This window comes from Miscanthus floridulus, chromosome 8, assembly GCF_019320115.1.
Source record: "Miscanthus floridulus cultivar M001 chromosome 8, ASM1932011v1, whole genome shotgun sequence".
NCBI classification, from domain to species: Eukaryota; Viridiplantae; Streptophyta; class Magnoliopsida; order Poales; family Poaceae; genus Miscanthus; species Miscanthus floridulus.
The window spans coordinates 70,313,073-70,335,211 of record NC_089587.1 but is presented as its reverse complement, the minus strand read 5'-3'; the positions used below and the strand labels follow the sequence as shown (position 1 = coordinate 70,335,211).

The window sequence follows — 22,139 nt, the reverse complement described above, 5'->3', positions numbered from 1 at the left end:
CAAGGTACTTTGGTCATTCAGCGTTGGCTTAGAAAGCAAAAGAAAAAAGAAAAAAATGTTAAATGGAGAAAAGAGAAGAAAACATCTGTTTTCAACGAATTCGTAGCCAGAGTGTCAAATTTTCAACGACACGCGAATTGGATGTCAAATGTTCACTGGCGTCCGGATTGGGTGTCAAATATTCAATTTTCTCCTCTATTCCGATCCGTCTTCACCGGCCGGCACCACCACCACCATGGCCGCCGCCGCCTCCATGCCCGTCTCGTCGTCGCGTCCGCCTCCCCTCCTCCAACGCCACCTTCGTTTCCTTACCGCGGCGGCCGCTCCCTGCCACCACCCTCGCCCTCTCCGCCCCCTCCCAGCTGTCGCTGGTGCCGGCGGCCAACCCCAAGTACCACAACGAGAAGGTGGACGCGGCCGACGAGGACGTGGAAGGGGAGGAGCTCCTGCGGCGGTTCAACTGGCAGGTGTCCCGCGCGGGCGTCATGGAGGAGATCAGGCGGAGGAGGAGGCACGAGGACGCGCGGGACAATCGCAAGCGCAAGGCCCGGTCGGCGGCGAGGAGGTTCCGCCGGAGGTGCGTTCTTGATCGATATGCTTTGTCGATTCGTGCGTACAGTATAGTTGCTTGGGTAGTTGGGATCAATGATGTAGTCTCTCTCATTCAGTCATTCTGTGTTTTCTGTCTTAGAATTTTAGATGCTATATAGTAAATGATATGATTGCTGATTTTATGACCTTTTAGCTTAGTTTTAGACCAAACTGCAAGTGTTAGTGACTGATTTTATGTACATATCCTATGTGCAAGTTGTTGTACATAGAGCACTACATTAGGATGCTATGTGATCGAATATCTGACAGCAATAGTTTGTTTGCCAAACTCATTAGGCATTAGCATGCCAAGTTGCCAACCATTCTACTGTTGACATTCATGATCCTCATGGTGGGACAGCTAGTTTTACAGACATTAGCATCCCAGCACCGATCTTTTTCTGAATGGAAATAGCTGTTCATGTGAAATGGTCCATTCAAGATCCTATTTTTGTTTTTGGTATTTAGGCTGTTTGTGTACCATCGTGATCATATTTTACACCGGTATAACTCTTGTTCACCTTTTGAAAAGCGGGGTGTTATTCTTGATCTTGAATACACGATTGTACATCCCTGGCATGTTCAACTACAAGGAAATGCCTGATCGAATACCCATTGTTGCAACATTCAGCAAGCTTTGTGCTGAATCTTGCAAAAATCTAGCATCAAGGGCATCTCCCCTTTCTGAAGACATGTTTGTTTTTTGCTATTCCAAAGTTTCAGCAAGTTTTATGCTGGATTTTGCAAAACCTAGCATCAAGGGCATCTCCCCTTTGTGAAGACATGTTTGTTTTTTGCCATTCCAAAGTTTCAGCAAGCTTTATGCTGAATTTTGCAAAATCTGACATCAATGACATTTCCCTTTGAAAGAGATAATTGTTTTTGGTCCTTTCAAAGTACATCCAGTTCATTTGAGTTGTAGCAACGATATAAGAAACTCCTGACTCCTGCTAACTGAACCCAATCACTCTGCTGCAGGCGATTCAAGGGCCCATTCCCTTTCAGTGATGATCAGGGGCCGAAGGAGCAGACCACTGATGAGGAGGAGAATGACAACTGGGAGCTCCCCGCAGGAGAGTTGCCTTCTTACAGGTAGAGATAGTCGAGATATTGAAGCATGGTTTTTGTCTGCACTGCAGAAGAGTTTCAACACCTCTAGCTTCAGTTCTTCCTGTCAGTTGGTGGAAATTGAGTAGGTATTGCCAAATCGATTCTAGCCGATTGGCGGCCAAAGCACGGTATACTGATGTAAAGCTTTGTTCTGAGTGTGTTATGTCTCAGAGAGCAGCAGACCCTCCTGACTGTGCTGCAAATACTTTATCTTTTTCTGTATTTAGTTCTTGTGGATGGATGTACAATGGCTGGTGTGTTCTCACAAGAATTCTGATGCTAACTTTTCTGGTGGGGGAAAAGATGAATTCTGATGCACTAGACATTGATTCGGTGATCTAGTACTCATTCAGAAAATTGTTATTTTGCGGCTGCAAAAATTGCCATGCCCGTCTTGGCCCAATCATGTTGGAAATTCAGTTTTGAATACGTTGCAATGAGGAATTATTGAACATGTTACATGTGCCAGAAGTGACCAAAAAGGACGCGAGGATGAGGATTGAGGAGATTTCAGGCGAAGAAAGGAGGAAAGCTCCTGTGTCCTGTCACCCTTCCCTGTCTACTTTCTTGGATCCAACGTGTACGTGTGCCTCGCTGCCTCGGCCCGACTCGCAAGCGCGTCAGGTGTGGTGTGATCCAAACCCAACTACTCACACTTCTAGTCAGCGACTCAATTCGCGGTTTCGTTTCGGTGCCCCCCACCCACGCACCCAAAAAAAAAAACTACCCACTCCGACACCACAATGCAATTCGCGGTTTCGTTTCGGTGCCCGAGTATTTCCACACTTCTAGTCAAAAGTATTCGTCCAGCTATTAAGTTTTCCTCTCTTTCCATACCTAAAAAATCATCTTAGATGATTCAGGCCATGAGGTTGTCAGCGACTCGCGAGCAGCAGGCAATGGTCCAGGTTATTTTAGAGGGGAGGAAACAAAATACCTAAAAAAAAAAACGGGAAGGGCTAGCGTCTGGACGTCCAGCCATAGGACTCGTCCGAACGCTGCTTCTGCACCTGCGCCCACATCGCATCCCATGCACCCGCGCCCCGCAACCCATCCCACACCAACGCCTGCGTCCGAACGCATGCTGCACCCTCGATGACCCTCACCCCAACACTAATGCCAACGCCGAGGCGAGATGGAGGGTAGGGCCGGTTGGGGAGGGAGAGCAGAGGAGAGGGCGAGGCACGCCGCACTAGGTAGGAGCCGAAGCCCTACGGCAGCCTGCTGTCTGTCAGCCACCGGCACCATTGCAACATGTGTAACACCCGATCTATTTTTGAAACATCTAGACGAAACATTTGTTACATACGTCTGTAGACAGATGAAACATTTGAAACATACGTCTGAAACACTTGCAAAAACACCTTAAAACACATGAAAAGCCATTGCAGAACATGTGCAACATCCATATAAAACACTTGCAACATATGTATGAAACATATATAACATCCAAACAAACATACTTGCAACATATGTTTAAAAAACAGATGAAACATTTGAAAGTATAGCCATTGCAACATGTGCAACATCCCGATCTCTTATGCAACATCTAGATGAAACACATGCAACATCCAGATGAAACATCTGAAACACTTGAAATATACTCTTGCAACATGGGCATTCAGCGCAATGTCACCTTGCAGTTTGGAGGAATGGAGGCTCATCGTTGCGGAGCTCGATGCTGATGTAGAGGTCGACGGCGGCGCATGGAGCTCGCCGGTGGGGCTGCGTCACATGAAGCTCCTCCATCGGCCAGGGGAATGGCGACGTCGGCAGCACCTCAACGTGGCAGGGGATGGACACGGCGCACAGCTGCGGGGGACGGGGCGTAGGGGCGGGGACAGGGCACAGTGCGGTGGGGATGGGGCGCAGCGAGATGGAGTGGACGAGGTACGACGCAGGATGGGGGCGCCGCGTGGCGGCGAGGTGGCTTGGGGTGGGTAGACGGCGCGGTGAGCCGCGATGAGCGAAGTGTGTGGGGAGTTGGGGGGTAAGCCTGGGCACAAAAAAACCGAGAACCGAACCGAACCGAAACCGAAATATTCGGTCCCAGGTTCGGTTCCAGGCTCCCAGGAACCGAAATTATTATGGTTAATTCGGCTCCAGCACTCGGTTAACCGAATTGACCTAAAATAACCGAACTAAGCTGTTGGACCTCTTGTTTTTTACTGCAGGCTTAAATATTGCTCTATGCTTGAATATTTGAGAGAACAATAGCATATATGTGTTGTACTATTGTTTTATGATGCATTGCTGTTTAAATTGTCCCTTTTGACTGTTTAAAAATCAGGCAAAATGCTGCCGAAATTTGCAATTGAATGGGTTGTTTCTTGGTTCCTGAAAAATTCGGTTCCATCGGTTAGAACCGAAACCGAACCGAATTAACCGAAACCAAAATTCCTCGGTTCCGCATTTTCAAAGTAACCGATCGGTCCCTTCTTCTCAGGTAACCGAATTAGCTGAAGAACCGAAGAACCGAACCGATCGGTTTCGATTAACCGAACGCCCATACTGAGTTGGGGGGATTTCTGTCGGCTGTCGCTGTGTAGAGATGGACGAGAGAGCGTAGATGGAGCAGACCCATAGCCTGTTGGGCCCAGTAGCTGCGCAGGCCCAAAAACGGGCGTTCGGATGGACACGCCCAGACGGATGTCCTCAGCAGGGCATTAGAGAGAAAAAAAGACATAACAAACCTCCCAAAGAGTTTTATGGTGACTTGTGCCTTGCTTGAACCACTGATAAGAAGGCATCCGCCTTAGCTGAATTCCCAAGTTGAAATTGGCATAACGAGAAGTCGAGAACCAGGGTTATCGAAGCCAGGAATAAAGGATTGCAGAGGTTATGTGGTTTAGGAAGCTTGCATAAGTGATGTTTCGTATGTAGCTCTTTTACACGCATTGCCCGTTGCCGATTGCTTGCAAGAAATCTGGAGAAGTTAGGTGCCTTTTTTAAAATAAATCAGGCAAGTGAGCTATCGACTATACCGATTATATTAAAAAAGGAGAAACTAAGACAAACAACAAGAAACCCCAAAAGAGCCCGACAACAACAAAAAGCAACAACCAATCAACTAGCACCTAAAGCAACTATAGGCAATGGCTCGTTAGATTGGAACATCAACACGCACCGCTTCACGATCACACCACCACCCATGCTGCAATAAAAAAATAGGTGTCTTATTTATGTTTGCGACAAATTATAATGATCCTGCTCCATGATGCCATGTTTGTTTTACTTGACTCGGTTATAAATATGCTTGTGTCCACCTCTCACAACCATGCCTGCCACGACAAACCACACGCCAAGTCATCTCCAAATTCAACAAAATCGATCTGCATCACCTCTCTAAGCTAATTCGGTGACTCAGGTGTGTTCAGTCGTCTCTCTTGCTCATATATACTCGGTCAAATGTGCATGATGACATTCGATCCATTGATGCCCAATCTTCTTCAAGCTTATCCGTTGTATTATTGATAGCACTGAGTGACCTTGAGCAAAACTCAAATTTATGGTTGGAGTCCCTTTTATTTATTGCAATTGATCTTTCAGTATGGTCACTGTGAACACGCCACTACACTGTAAAAATGATAAACGACGAACAGATGTCAAGAAAGGAACAACTAAATTGGAAGGAGTACACGAACTTTGTTCTACTTCAGAGAAACGGGATTGTTAAACCAACCTTCCCGTCTGGAGAACAAAAGGTTTATTTAATTTATGAAATCTTTGTGTTCCCAATAAGATATTGTTAAAACCGAAACGGAGATCAGATAGGGGTGAATAGAAGTGACAATTAAAATTCTCTGCAAAAATTTAACCTATGTCCCGATTGCAACCCAACCAAACTCTCCACTAGGAAATTCAAGTCCCAATGACCATAACGTGACAATAGGACTTGGAGCTAGGAGATCCTAAACATCAAGCGGAAGTAAGGGCGAGTCGGGGAAGCACATGGAACACAAGAAAAAACATTTTCATCACCCAGAGTGTGGAGGTTCTGTGTTTTGGGGCCCATTTGGTTCCCACTCTAGGAAATGTGCCTCGCAAGGCATCAACGCCGCCTAGGGTCGGATGCAGTTGTCTGGTGTCACTCCCCAGGCGAGGGTGGCAACCAAACAGCCCCTTGGTGTGGACACCCTGTTTTCAGCATGTCAATCCGAGATAGAAAAGGTCATAACTTGATCAAACAAAGTCAAAATGAGCTGAAATTTTGTATGCGCCTTCCCTAAGATGATGTGAACGTGCCCATAAAAATTCACATCCAAAAGATCAATGTTTGACCACCAGATTTGAAAACACCCTCTTTAATCGGGGTTTTGATAATTTTCATGAGAGGATGATTTGAGGGTGCTCATAGGAAATTGATTGAAGGCAAAGCTTAGACATGTTCCCAATAGCTCATGGCACCTATTCGAACCAAAGAAATGTCCCAAAAGCCTCAACTAAAAGATCTTCAAGAATTTTACAAGGTACAAAAGGTGGGGTTTTGGGGTGAGGAACTTGAAGAGAGATAGTTGAGCATCAAGCCATGATATGGACAAGTTCCAAGACCTTCAAAACCACATACAAACGCTCAAGATCTCAGATTACATGCAGTTCCAACCCCCCACCCCCCAAAGAGTGACGAAACTCCACAAAAATTTGGAGGCACACAGGAGAGGAGATAAGAAGGAACTTGATGATGAATCTTTGATTAGCTCGAGTATCCGACTACAAGCCACTCCTAGCAATTCAAATCTTTAGATCACAAAAAAGCTAAAGAATAAGAGTCTCTCCTCTCTCTCCTTCTCACCCAAACCTTGTCTCACACACAACAAACGAGAGAGACTCCTCCACTTGGATGGCTGTCCCAACAGCCACTCCTCATATATAGGTGCCCACCATATATCCAAAGTGCCCTACATGAAACACACGACCCAAATAAAACCCTAGGGCAAATCCATCCAAGTTTTTCATCAATGATCCAACTGACCCGGCGCTTTCTTGACTCTGATTTGCCTCAACGCATGCTTCGAGATGCCACCATGTGTCCGCCAATTTATAACTCCCTGGTTTTCTGGCCCAAACAAGTCAAATACGCTGCCGATGATTTTGAGGCTCAAAGCATTAAACCATCCACACCTAGTTTTAACTTTTAAGGACCAAACCAACAAACTCTCTACCAATGGTTTTGAGGCTCAAGCCATCAAACCATCCATGCCTAGATTTTACGACCAAACCAGCAAACCCTTTGGCCCCGTTCGCTTCGTTGAAAAAACAAGCCGAAACATTGTTTCGGCTGATTTGTTGTGAGGGGAAAACACTGTTCTGGCTGAAAAAAAAAACAAGCTGAAAAAGACGGATTACAAGAGAAGCGAACAGGGCCTTTGATTGTTTTGACGACCCAATTAGTAACAGTAAGAATAATATTAGACGTGTTATAAGATTCGTCGTGTATGTATCTAAAATTCTGCACTCGAAATAATGCAGCTCGTGCAAGAAGAGAGAAGCTGAAGTAGCAAAGCCGTGATCTCCACAGACCGTTGGAGCCTCCCATGCCGATCACGGCGTCCAGCATCGGTGGCAGCAGGGGCGAGCCGTTGCGGTCCGCGTCAGCCATCGTCGGCAGCACCGAGAGCGGGCAGCACCTGCTGAAGATCGACGGCTACTCCGGCACCAAGGATGCTGTCCCGACCGGCCGCGACATCAGGTCCCGATCGTTCCGCGTCGGCGGCCACAGCTGGCACATCCGCTACTACCCCAACGGCTCCAACTCGACTTGCTCCGACTACATATCCATCTTCCTCAAGCTCGACAACAATGTCGTCGATGATCCCCTAGGCGTGAGAGCACGGTTCACGTTTAGCTTGCTCGACCATGGGACGGAGAAGCCAGTGCCGTACTACACCTTCGTCGCCGAGCACACCTTCCGTGACGAGGACTGGGGATTCCAGAGTTTCATCAGGAGATACGAACTGGAGAGATCTGAGCATCTCCTCAAGGACGACCGCTTCACGATCAGGTGTGATTTGACGGTCGTCACCGGCAAGGAGATTCAGACGATGGACCTGGACGTCGACGCCACCACCGGAGCAATAATCCCACAGCCGCCACCTGCTGTAGTGGATCATGCAGTGGTGGTGCCACCGTCAGACCTCCACCGTCACCTAGGCCGCCTCCTCGCGACCGGGGAGTGTGCGGACGTGACGTTCCAGGTGGACACCAGGACGTTCGCGGCGCACAGGTGTGTGCTCATGGCCCGATCACCGGTGTTCCACGCCGAGCTCTCCCTCTCCAGCAGCCTGAAGACGACGACCAACAACAACAACGGCGCAGCAGTCACTGTAGTACAGATCGATGACATGGAGGCGCAGGACTTCGAGGCGTTTCTCCACTACATGTACACCGACTCGTTGCCGCCAGAGACGGCGGCGGCGATGCTCCCGGACCTGGTCGCGGCGGCGAATAGGTATCAAATGGAAAGGCTGAGGCTGGTTTGTGAAGACAGGCTATCCAAGCTTGTGGATGTGACAACAGTGGCGGTCATCCTGGCGTTCGCCGTGGAGCACCATTGCCTTGGGCTTAAGGAGGCCTGCCTGAGATTCCTCGAGGATCCAGCAAATCTCAGAGAGTTCGTCAAGACCGACGGCCTCGAGCATCTGAGCACAAGCTGCCCGTCTGTTTTGAAGGACATGATTACCAAGCTTACTGCAGACCAGGAGCCGTGTTCCTATCGTAGCGACGACGACTCTCTCTATGGCATCTCATCCAATTAATGGCCATATATACTATGTAAATAGTCAAGAAATGTTAACATAATACATTATTAAAAGGATGATCTTATAAGGTAATTAAGCATTAATGTACATGTTTAACTTTAAGCCAAATATTAACAATTGAATCAGACACTTGCCGCAGCTGTCTAAAGAGAAAGAGAGAATATCACTAGAAGAGGGCAGCAACTTTGGCAATGGAATTCTTCAACAAGTTTAGATGGAAAATTTAGAATAGAATAGAGGCCTAAGCCTTGTCTCTTGTTTTCCTAAGTTAACTTTGTTTATTATTCTTCAAGTGGAATTTGGACTAAGGACTGTGGCTCTGTGTTGTTTGATTGTACTCGTTCATTCCGGTTGGAATCCGGAAAATTTGTATTCATTAATTAATAAATTAACAATTGAATCAACGATAATGATAAGATGAGGACGTCCGCCCGCGCCTGTCCCTGGACCCGACCTGCCCACACCTTTACCCCGGTCCTGACATGCCTATGCCTGCATGTGTGCCTTATCAGCCACCGCTCCTCTCTCATGCCTCCAACGCTACTCCCTCCCTCCCTCTCTGCGGTGTGGGCGAGCGTCTTGGCATGGCAGCGCAGCGGCCTCGCGTGAGCGGGCCTCGATGAGGAGGCCCGAGCGGCCCTCGACATGGAGGCACAACGGCGGCGGCGGCGGCCCCCGTCACCAGCGGACCAGCACGGCAGGGCCGACACGAGGGGCTCCCCGACGGATCTGGCTTCCTCTCCGAGTCGTGCGGGCATTGCCTCCTTGCCGCATCCTCCATGCCGCATCGCGCAGCTGCCGTCGTTGGGCCACTGCCTTCGGTGAACTCCACATGCCAATGAGTCTCTATTCTCCCAAGCAGCATAGAGATGTTATGCTACGCTGAAAGCGCATGCTGCAAGTGTATGTTTCAGATGTTTTAGAGGTATATTGTAAGTGCTTCATATGAATGTTGTAAAAGTAGATCGGGATGTTGCACATGATGCGTATGTTGCAAGTGTTTCGGATGAATGTTCCAAGCGTTTGTTCAAAATGTTTTATCTGTTTCGGACATGTGTTTGCAAGCGTTTTGACCTGGATGTTGCATATATTTCACACATATGTTGCAAGAGTATGTTCCAAATATTTCAGTCTTATGCTGCAGCAAGTGTTTCCATGTTGTAAGTTGTAAATGTTTATCTGGAAGTTGCATATGTTGCAATAGCTATACACATATGTTACAAGTGTATGTTTCAAATATTTCAACTGTTTTCAGAAGTATTTTGCATGTGTTTTATCTGGATGTTGTGTATGTTGCAGTGGCTATACACATATATTGCAAGCATATGTTTTTAAATATTTTAGACATATATTGCAGCAAGTGCTTCATGTTGCAAGTGTTTTCATTAGTAGACACGGAAAGCAAGCACTGGCAGAGGTGGTCCCTACGTGCATGCACAGCAGCACAGCGTGCATGCACAGCAGCGTGGCATGCGTAGGTGCACAGCAGCAACAGCAGGCGCATGCGCCTGCGTGTAGCAGGAGCATGCGCAGCAGCAGCAGACGCATGCGGGTGCGTGCAACAGGCGGGTGTAGGCAGCAGTAGCATGCGCAGCAGCAGCGTTTGCGGGCGAGGGCAGGCAGCGGTAGCAGCAGGCGCATACGGACGTGTGCAGCAGGTGGGGCAGGCAGCAGCATGTGCATCAGACAGGTAGATGCGGGCGTCCAGACGGGGGCTAGCGTCAGGATTTCCAATCATCCATTTGGATAGCCTATTTTAATACACAAAATAATACCTTTAAGGGTCTAGTTCGGAATACGGCTGTTCGGTAAAAGTTGTTGCGGCTGCCGCTACGACTGCGGTGGCCAAGAAACAATATACGGTACTGTAGATGATAGTTCAACGAGCTTGCAGCTGCAGCCGGAACGGCTGCCATTAATCAGTACTGAACAAGAATGTACAGAAATTTCACAAAAATCGCTTTAATTTCACATAATTAAAATTGCAGGATTCAAGGAAAATTCTCGTGCTCTAAACCAGGCCTAATATTCTAGCTGTCTACGGCCCTGCAGATGTGGGCTGCTAAAGGGCCAACATGGGGAGTAGAGGAACCTCAAGGCCATCCGGCCCATTAACCAGGGCCTTCTGCAACTGCAAACACCCCAGGCCTCTTCACCCGTGATTTTTTTTTAAATTTTAATATTTTTTGGAAATTAATTTTAAATCTAACATGGTCGGTTTTTTTAAAACTAACACTTTGGCCGCGCCTATTGCTCTGGCGCGGCCAAATGCCTCTGTCGCGCCATGCATGGTGGTGCGGCAGAGAGCTGACGTGGCGGCGACCGGAATCGCTGACCGCTGACGGGGTAGGGCCTGATGCGCCATCGACCTTGGCGCGGCAGTGATGCGCCTTGATCTGTGGCGCGGCAGAGCCGAATAAAAACCCGCGGCCAGTCCCGCCTGCCCGAGCAGCAAGCCCGCCTGGCCGCCGTGCCCTCCGCCCGCCCGGCGGTACCTGGACAGTTTAATCGGAACGCGTCGCGCCGATAGTGGGAGTTAGTCTAAGTATTGCTTGACTAAAATCAATAGTGGATTTGTTTCTGTCTTTTGTTAAATTAGTTTCATGGCTGAATAGAGAATTTGATAAGACAATGATTTTTTCCGTCTTTCATAATACGGTTAACCACCATGTTAACTAATCAATTACGAAAAATTGGATCGGATTGAAACGAATATTTTTAAGGGAACTTATTTCTTGGGCTTTTTGGCCCCATATTGTAGGATCGGCGGCGACATGACCATGGACCCCGGCTTCCTCGACCCCTCGCGCAAGACGTCGGCCACCGACATCGAGATATGGTGGGACTGCCGGTTCCCGAACTAGTTGCTACTTAATCTCGTCGGCAGTGCTACCGCGACGCATAGAAACGAATATGAAGCAAATAAATAAAGTCCGTGTGCAAGTTGACAAGCCACCACATAATATTTTCATTGGTTTGACATAAGTTTGACATAACATAACCAAATAACCCCGCAAGTTTCAGACGCCAATATTCGTTTGACCTAACAAACTAAGACCTAGGAGTGTAAGGATCCCTCGGACGTCTCTGTCTCTTCGGATTTGTTGGCAACACATTGGGAGTGTAGCCAACGTCGGTATGGTCGCGTCAACGGTGTGTACGGCTCGTACCCTGCAAGTATATGATACGCACGATTACTTATAATTCTTTATGATCATTAGTTCATGGAGCATACATATTTAAAGAAACTACTTTTGTTAGTATCTGTGAGGCTCCTTGGGTACCAAGCGGGGCACCACCTAGCTGAGACATACCAATCTCATCCTGCGGCCAATCGTCCCACTGGTCGTGCTGTCTACGAAAGCCCGGGGGGTCGTCGTCGTCATTGTCATCCTCGTCGTCCTCGGTTGCAGGGTCCTTCCCAGTGCTATGATGTGGTGGTGTACGCACCGTGGAAGTGACACCTGTCATCGGCTGAGAAGAGCTAGTTGGTGTCCTCAAAGAGGCTGAAAATGTGCCACCCAACCGCACCGGGAGTGGCGGTTCCTCATAAGGAGTGTCCATGCAACTCAGCTTCTGAGCTAGCTTCCTGTAGCTCTTCTTCACCTTTTGCATAAATAGACGTTAAAGTTAGTGCATTTCCCAAACGCATATACACTAAAGAAACATTTTTGGAATGGACAAGTTTATGTTTATCTCCACAAAAGCCACGAGAATGCCTGGCCCCTACCCTCTAGACTCGTGAAGCTGAAACGCTGCTTCGTTGGACAGCCTTGACAATTGTGTCGCCTAGGTACAGAAACGCGGTTGGACAGTTTTAGTACACATACTTAATACCAAAAGGATAATAAATTGTACCATTCAAGTATCTTACCACGTATCTTTGAAGCGGGGCTCTCTATAGCTGTGTGCCCTCCCTAGTGGTAATGTCGTACACATCTTCGATGACATCTTTCTCCGAGTCCTTGTCAATCGCCTCCTTAGTGTATGGGGACTTGACATGTGTCCTTGTGGACCTGTGAAGCCACCGCAGGTACTCGTCGAATGTGTGCTGGTCGTGTGGAGGACCCGCATGGATCGGATGTCATTGTCGATGTGGGACCCATAGTATACCCCGCAAGGGAGAGAGAAGATCTAATCCAACTAGAATTCTTCCCATGTAATCTTAGTAGTAGTACTATTCAGTAATTCTACTAGGAAATCTCATTGTAAACCAACTAGGACTCTGGCCTCCTGACTATATAAAGGAGGGTAGGGCTCCTGGGAGAAAAAAAAGAAAACAATTGTACAACACAACACAATCAATCCAACGCAAAGGCTAACGCCGACTAGACGTAGGGCTATTACTCGATCTACAATCGAGAGCCTGAACCAGGATAAATCGACTGTCTCTTGCGTTCACCATCGAGTTCCGCATACGCTGAAGCCCGAACATACTGCCCTGGGTATCCCCGTGGCAGGCTATCGGTGGTAAAACATCGACACTAGCCAGAGGAGACGACGATATCAAAACCCTGTTCTACCCCATGGCACTAGACACTATGCCCCTCCAATGGTTCGATAAATTGAACCCAGGATCGATCAGAAATTGGGAAGATTTGTAAAGAACTTTTTGTGAAAATTTCGCGGGTATCATCACACACCCGATTACTCATGTAGAACTGAAAGGACTCAAGCAAAAGGGAGGCGAAAGTCTCAGAAATTACTATCGATGATTCGGCGAACTGCGGGCTCAAGTGCATGACATCACCGAACGAGAAGTAATTGAAGCTTTCTCTCACGGAATCATGGCTAGGTGGCAATTTCAAGACTTCTGCAAAGAAAATCCGAGAAACAATGAAGAATTCAGACAAACAGTAGAAAATATGATTACTACAGAGGAAAAAACACGAGAGCGGTTCCCGGATAGAAGCAACCAGGACAACCCGGACAGGCAAAATCATTGGAATAACAGACATCAAGAAAGAAAACGTAGACCAGACAATACCGTGGCAATGGCCGACAAATCAAAGAAGTTTTCCAAACCCAGAAGATATGATGACATAGAAAACATACGTTGCCCATTGCACCCTAATGGGAGGCACACCATCGGAAATTGCTACACTTTCAATGATCGATACATAAGAAAAGATAGTAAGGAGAACACCAAAGAGGACAATCAGAAAAAAAGATGAAGACAACCACGAGGACAAAGGATTCCAAAAACCTAGGGGAACAGTAGCAGTGATCTTCTCAGGGGCCCTAGATTGCAGGAGCAAACATCAAGAAAAACTAGCACTACGGACTATCATGACAGCAGAACCAGCTACACTAAGATATCTTAATTAGTCACAATATCCTATCCAATTTACCAGAGAAGACCAATGGACTAGCGTAGGAAACACAGGCTATTATCCTCTAGTTCTAGACCCAACTATTGCTGGTATGACTGTCACCAAAGTACTAATCGACGGGGGAGCCGGACTCAACATTATTTTTTCAGAAACAATAAGGAAAATGGGACTACAACTCGCCGGGATGATCACGCCAACAAGCACACCTTTTTATGGAATAGTACCCGGCAAAGCAGTCATGCCGCTCAGACAAATTACTTTACCCGTTACTTTTGGAACTCCTTCGAACTACCGAATAGAGTTTATCAAATTTGAGGTCGCAGACTTCGATTCGTCATATCATGCAATCCTCGGATGCCCAGCACTGGCAAAATTCATGGCAATACCACATTATCCGTACTTACTGCTTAAGATGCTAGGACCCAATGGTATCCTTTCTCTTCGAAGTGATTTGAAGCGTGCTTTTGACTGCGACGTTCAGGCAATCCAAATTGCAGCCAAAGCACAAGCCGACAATGGAAGAAAAGAAATAGCCACAATTGCTGCAGAAATGAGCCAAGAAGAATTAGAAATACCGGCTAAAAAGCCCAGCATCATCACACCACCAAAAGAAGCCGACGTCAAGCAAATCGACTTGGGCACTGGCGATACCTCCAAAACAGCAACCATCAGTGCTCACCTCTCAGCAAAATAGGAACTCGCGCTCACCAACTTTCTTCGGGACAACAAAGATATCTTCGCTTGGAAGCCGGCCGACATGCCAGGCGTCCCAAGAGAGTTGGCTAAGCACAGAATTGATGTTAATGAAAGCTCCAAGCCTGTAAAGCAACGGCTACGACGATTCTCACCCGACAAAAAGGCAGCGATTAAAAAGGAAATCACAAAACTGATGGCAGCCGGATTCATCAGAGAAATCCTGCAACCAGACTGGCTAGCAAACCCGGTCCTTGTGCAGAAGAAGAACACGAACGAGTGGCGCATGTGTGTCGACTACACAGATCTCAACAAACATTGCCCAAAAGATCCATTCAGGCTACCACGCATTGACCAGATAGTTGACTCAACAGCAGGGTCCGCACTATTATCCTTTCTCGATTGCTATTCAGGGTATCATCAGATCGCATTAAAAGAACAAGACCAAAGCAAGACGTCTTTCATTACTCCATTCGGCGCTTACTGTTACAAGACCATGTCTTTTGGACTAAAGAACGCTGGCGCCACATACCAAAGAGCTATCCAAACTTGCCTCGGGGATCAAAACGGTGAAAATGTGGAGGCATACGTGGATGATGTAGTGGTGAAAACAAAGAACCCAGACACTCTGATTGAAGATTTAAAGCAAACATTCGAAAACTTGAAGAGATGGAGATGGAAGTTGAACCCAAATAAATGTGTATTCGGGGTTCCCTCAGGACAACTACTCAGATTTTTGGTTAGTCAGTGCGGGATTGAAGTCAGCACCAAGCAAATTTGAGCTATAACAGAAATGGGCCCACCCAGAAACATCAAAGATGTGCAAAAGCTAACGGGCTGCATGGCGGCACTCAATCGCTTCATTTCAAGGCTCGGTGAAAAAGGACTACCTTTCTTTAAACTACTAAAGAAGACAGATAAGTTTGAATGGACAGAAGAAGCCAATGAAGCTTTCAAGAAACTTAAGGCATACCTCACATCCTCACCAATTCTCACACCCCCAAGGAAAGACGAAGATATGATGCTATACATTGCGACGACCACTGCTGTAGTCAGCACGACAATAGTCGTAGAAAGAGAAGAAGAAGGACGCGTGTATAAAGTACAGCGACCCGTATACTACATCAGTGAAGTATTATCTGAATCAAAAATATGGTACCCGCATGTGCAAAAACTACTCTACGCCCTATTGGTCACTTCACGCAAGCTTCGCCACTATTTTGAAAGCCACCAGATCACAGTAGTGACAGACTTCTCGCTCGGAGATATCTTACACAATAGGGATGCGACGGGACATATATCAAAATGGGCAGTTGAACTTAGAGCTCTTAACATCGATTTCACCCCGCGAAAAGCAATCAAATCTCAAGCCCTTGCCGATTTTATGGCCGAGTGGACAGAGATTCAACAGCCTTTATCAGATACAATCCTTGACCACTGAAAGATGTACTTTGATGGGTCACTCAAACTAGGCGGAGCCGGTGCAGGCGTTCTCCTCATTTCTCCAGAAGGAAAACAACTCAAGTACGTCCTTCAGATATTATGGCAAGCTACAAATAACGAAGCAGAATATGAAGCCCTCATCTATGGGCTACGAGTGGCAATTACCCTCAGAATAAAGAGATTACTCGTATATGGCGATTCAGCAGTAGTCATCAACCAAGTAAACAAAGATTGGGATTGTACAAAAGAAAATATGGGTGCTTATTGTGCTGAAATACGGAAACTTGAAAAACATTTCCAAGGATTAGAAATTTTACACGTCCTGCGCGATTTCAACATTGCAGCAGATGTCCTTGCCAAGCTTGGATCAGACAGAGCGAAGGTTCCACCCGGTGTATTCATAGAAGAGCTATCAGTTCCCTCTATCAAACAACCCGGTGAAACAACCCATGAAATTCAGGCTAAAGGCGTTCAGATCTTGGTAATCAACACTTCATGGAGCCAAGTTTTCATCGACTATATCAAAGAAAATAAATTGACAGCAGATAAAGCAGAAGCCACCCAAGTTGTTCACAGAAGCAAAAACTACGTTCTAGTAGGAGATAGACTTTATAGAAGAGCAACATCATCAGGAGTACTCCTAAAATGTGTCTCATTTGAAGAAGGCAAAGAGATCCTAGATGAAATACACTCAGGTTGCTGTGGAAATCATGCCGCTTCAAGAACACTGGTTGGTAAAGCATTTCGCATCGGATTCTACTGGCCAACCGCTTTGAAAGACGCAGAAGAACTTGTCAGAAAATACAAAGGTTGCCAAATGTTTGCAAGATAAGCCCATGTACCAGCTCACAATCTTATCTGCATCCCACCCGCTTGGCCTTTTTCCTGCTGGGGGCTGGATCAAGTAGGACCCCTGAAGAAAGCAAAAGGCGGCTTCGAGTACATCTTTGTAGCAATCGACAAGTTCACCAAGTGGATTGAATACAAACCACTCGCGAAATACAGCGCAACCAAAGCAGTCGAGTTCATCCAAGACATTACGCATCGCTTCGGCATACCCAATCGAATCATCACAGATCTAGGCTCCCCCTTCACAGCTACAGAATTCAAAAGCTGGGCACAAGACTGTGGTTTCAGTATAACTATGCGTCTATTGCACATCCAAAAGCCAACGGACAAGTAGAAAGGGCTAATGGACTCATACTAGCTGGATTAAAACCAAGGTTATACGAAGAACTAGTGGACTATGGGTCCAAATGGATTGAAGAATTACCGAAAGTAGTATGGGGGCTATGAACTCAAATAAGCAGAGCAACAGGCTACTCACCCTTCTTCCTAGTTTACGGGTCAGAGGCTGTACTGCCTGCCGACTTGATCTGGACATCACCAAAGATAGAACAATACGATGAAGGAGAAGCAGAACACACAAGAAGATTAGAACTCGACAGCTCAGAAGAAGTCAGAGTAAATGCTACCCTCCAATCAGCCAGATGCCTACAAGGTTTAAGACGACACTACAACAAGAGTACCCATCCTCGATCATTACAAGTCGGAGACTTAGTGCTAAGAAGGATACAAAAGACTAAGCTACTCAGTCCATGGGAAGGTCCGTTCATTGTCACAAAAGTCACTGGACCAGGCACATACAAGTTAATAACCGAAGATGGAAGAGAAGTCAGCAATACATGGCACATCAGCCACCTAAGAAGATTCTACACGTAAAAACAACTCAAGAAAAAACAGATATGCAAGCCACAAGGGACCAACGTTCACAATCGACGAAGGACAATATTCTTCGACAACATATGTATTAGTTTATATTCATGATCAATAAAGATGATATTCATCCACAGCATGTCTTGTCATGACTTTCAACAAGTTGTTTTCCTGAAACAAAAAGCAAAATGGCTGAAAACATGCCTGGGCATCCCGGCCGAGAGCAAAATAGCTGAAAACACGCTTGAGCCCGCCGATGAGGGTAGCTAAAATCTAACACCCGAAACAAAAAGCAAAATGGCTGAAAACATGCCTGAGCATCTCGGCCGAGAGCAAAATAGCTGAAAAGATGCTTGAGCCCGCCGATGAGGGTAGCTAAAAGCTAACACCCAAAACAAAAAGCAAAATGGCTGAAAACATGCCTGAGGATCCCAGCCGAGAGCAAAATAGCTGAAAAGACGCTTGAGCCCGCCGATGAGGGTAGCTAAAAGCTAACACCTGAAACAAAAAGCAAAATGGCTGAAAACATGCCTGAGCATCCCGGCCGAGAGCAAAATAGCTGAAAAGACGCTTGAGCCCGCCGATGAGGGTAGCTAAAAGCTAACACCCGAAACAAAAAGCAAAATGGCTAAAAACATGCCTGAGGATCCCGGCCGAGAGCAAAATAGCTGAAAACACGCTTGAGCCCGCCGATGAGGGTAGCTAAAAGCTAACACCCGAAACAAAAAGCAAAATGGCTGAAAACATGCCTGAGCATCCCGGCCGAGAGCAAAATAGCTGAAAAGACGCTTAAGCCCACCGATGAGGGTAGCTAAAAGCTAACACCCGAAACAAAAAGCAAAATGGCGAAAAACATGCCTGAGCGGGCAAAATAGCTGAAAAGACGCTTGAGCACACCGATAAGGGTAGCTAAAAGCTAACACCTAAAACTAGTCGACCGAAATTGAGCTTCAAAAGACCCTCCAGCTCTTCATTCCAAAAAGCAAGAGGCTCGGAGGCTACATCCAGAAAGAAATACTTACTTTTTCCTTAGAAAAGCACAAGCGCCATTCAAAAAAGCACTCGGATGCCGAAGTTTGTCAAAGCAACATTCCATGCTGAGTCATTTTACATAGCGTAGACGAAAGGTTGTCAACACAAAGATCTACATCTAACAAGTCATAGCGCGGACAAAGCACTCGATGGGTCACAAAAGAGGAAGAAAAGGAAAGTACTCGACAAATCGAGGGATTTCGTCAGGATAACGCACAGAGTTGTTTACAGAGCAGAGACGAAAACGGGACAAAGTACTCAGCAAGTCAAGTAACTCACCCGAGCAAAGAATACATCAACGAAAATAAAGAATCCTCATTCGAAGAGGAGTATAATATTATAAGAGGCTGGTCAATTGGATCAGACATTGTCATCAGGAAGGGAAATATCAATATTAAGACTGTCTACAACCCTACTGGCTAAATCTTCAACCTCAGGCTCCATCCTCTCAACGGCATCAAGGTATTCTTGACTATTAGCTTCCTCCGCTATCTTGGACAGAGGCGCCTCTGGAGCAAGGACTCGGACCTGGGCCAGCACATTCTTGGTACATACTTGAGCGCACTTCTTCGCGAACTCTTGGAAACGAGTCGGAATCCGAGGAATGAACTGAGCCCAAGATTGCCCGTCATCCGCTGGAGTCTAGAGAACATCAGCTACTGAACGAAAGGATTTCCACAAAACATTCCAATTTTCAGTAGCCGTCGCCAGCTTCCCAAACAAGTCTTCAATAGTTTTTTGGGCCTGCACAAGATCTTTATTAGCTCCACGCCTGATCAACTTAGCAAGTGCAAGTTCTTCTTCGGCACGAGTAGTTACCTCCTCAGCCTTGTTATGGCTAGTACGAACAAGAGTCTTCATTTCATCAATGCCCTCCGAGAGCTTTTTTCCTTCAACTCGGAGAGCTGGACAAAACACCAAACAACAAGTCAGCAGAAGGAAAAAGTTTGAATACTGAAAGAAACAAAAAGAACCCGGAATACCTTTACATTCTTTCTTCACGACTTCCAAGCTCTTCATGGCCTCCGAGTTCTTTGAAGCCTCTCGGATAGCAGCATCTTTCTATTTCTCCAACTCCTAGGCAGCAGTATCTCTCTATTTCTCTGCCTCTACCACCCGGGCACGGAGAGCTTTTTCCTCTTTTTGATGTGTCTTATGCTCAGTCTCCAACTTGGCCCGGAGGAGGTCAAGGTCAGTCTTCAGAGAGCTTACCTCGGAGGACAACTTCTTTTTGGTTTCAGACAAAAAGAAGAAGCCGGTATGGTCACGAGAGAAAGTCTAAACAATTAAAGAAAGAGAAAAATAAGGCATAAGGATGAAGGCAAAACAAATGGCCTAAGAAAGAATCTCAGAAAAACTTACATGAAGCTTCTCCCCGAAAGAAGTCGAGAGGACGCCAAGCTCCCCCAGGCTGCGGTCAGCTCCGATAGCCGATGGGTGGCATCGAACTGTTGCACCACGTCACCGGTAAAAGAGGGACCGCCGAAAGAAAGAGAAGGGGAAGGAGAGGCCGGCTGGGGCGAAGAAGGAGTGACCAAAGCAACTTCCAGGGAAGCCGAAGCCAATCCCTCAGAAGGACCCGACGCGATGGCCACAGTCACCTCTGGGGCAGCCAAGTCCGCAACTTCGCTAGATAGCTCCGAAGCCCCCGTAGCAACTTCACCAACAGTATGTTGCGAGTCCTGAGGCTCGAAACTCGAGGGCATGGCAGGAGGCTGAGAAGAAGTCAATGAAGAAACGAGAGAAGACAAAACACTAAAAATTGATAAAAGAAAGCACCGATGAGAACCAGAAGAAGGAAGACAGAAGCAGAAAGATGAAACCAGAATCTACTCACCCAATCACTTTCTTCCTCGCGAAGCCAAAAGAAGGCCTCGTAGGGGGGACTACGACGGTGAAAATGTCCCCGCCACTCGGCGATGGGAGCGGGATAGCTGATAACGAAGCCACAGAAGAAGCCACGGCTGGAGCCATGGAAGAACTCTGCACTAGAGGAGCGGTAGAGCTCGGTACCGAGGCTACCAAAGAACTCGACACCGGAGCTTCAGAAGAAGTCGGCATGGGAGCCTCAGAAGAACTCACACCCAACGTTTAATTACTTCAAAAAGTTTAAGACTAAAAGTCAAGACAAAGAAGAGAAATTCAATGCAACAGGAATATGAAAAACAACTCACCGCTGCATGATGAGGGGTACTTCATCATCCTCTTCTCCCTCAGCCAAGGAAACCAGAGCACCTGCTGAAAAAAGAATAAAAAGTACTCGGTTCAAGAGAGAAATAGGAAAACAAAGGAACAAAGAGTATTAAATGTGCTCACCTAAGAGCATGCTAGCAACAACTGGAGTACCTGAGGGAGTACTTGGTTTGCGAGGCTTCTTGGAGACAGGCAGGCCAGATGAAGACCCATCCATTCACCCCCTCTTCGGGACACTGCGAGGACCGCGTGGGACTAGACGAGGAACATATTCTTCATATACATCAAATCCGGAAGAAACCCTAGGAAGGGCTGTAGAGGTTTGGGACTTACTAGTTGCAGAAGTTCCAGCAAGTTTATCCCCAGTCTCCACCACGGCGGGGAGAACATCAAGAGGGATCGGGTCGACAAAGTTCCGCTCGAGCTCCTGCGAAAAAGGATAAAACACCAAGACAAGGAAAAGCTAAGCAAAAATGGATGCAGCAAGAGTACATAAAGTACCCAAACAAAGAGATAGACAACTCACAGCTAGGGGTGGATTATTGGCAGAGAACTCGGAGACAGCAGGAGGAATGACGCTCACTCCTTTTAGCATCTTCTGGAGACGCTCGAGTACCTCCTCACCGGTCAGCTTAAGAGCTGGGACCATGCGTGAAGGATCCTTGGCCCCAGAATACTCGAAGCCAAGGTGCTCCCGCTCTTTCAAAGGCTGAACTCGGCGACGAAGAAAGCTCGAAACAATACCGAAGCCGGTCAAACCCTGCTGTTTCAGCATACTAATCCTATCAAGGAGTGACTGGATCACTTGAATCTTAGCAGGTGACTCAAGTTTCTTGTCCCATCGGTCATTCACCACAGGACCAGATCTAGAGTGGACGACAAGGGAAGGGATCAAATTGGCAGCGTAAAACCACTCAGCACGCCAATCTTTTACAGAATCGACCAGGTCATAGTCAAAAAACTTAATCTTGAGACCCTGGCGAAACTGAATCCCACAACCACCAAGAACGCTGGTTTCTTCGTGGCGGGGTTGAGGTTTCAGACGAAAGAAAAAGCGAAAAAGAGATAGAGAAGGAGGGATTCCAAGGAAAGCTTCACAAAGATGAACGAAAACAGAAAGATGGAGAACGGCATTAGGGGTTAGATGGTTCAGACTAACCCCAAAATAACCAAGAAACTGATGAAGGAAGGCGGAAGCAGGAAGGCAAAGTCTGGCGTGGACAAAGGAAACGAAGAGGACAATCTCACCAGGAACCGGAGCTGGAACCCG

General features: G+C 46.9%; 1 protein-coding gene and 1 pseudogene across 1 annotated transcript; both read left to right on the top strand.

The window, feature by feature from the left end:
* Positions 1 to 235: 235 nt before the first annotated feature.
* Positions 236 to 2,008, top strand: LOC136469326 (small ribosomal subunit protein bS21c-like; annotated as a pseudogene).
* Positions 2,009 to 7,148: 5,140 nt separating this feature from the next.
* Positions 7,149 to 8,456, top strand: LOC136469325 (BTB/POZ and MATH domain-containing protein 1-like). Its single transcript, XM_066467559.1, has one exon. The coding sequence runs from the start codon at positions 7,236 to 7,238 to the stop codon at positions 8,454 to 8,456; it is 1,221 nt and encodes a 406-aa protein (XP_066323656.1). The 5' UTR covers positions 7,149 to 7,235.
* Positions 8,457 to 22,139: the final 13,683 nt, after the last annotated feature.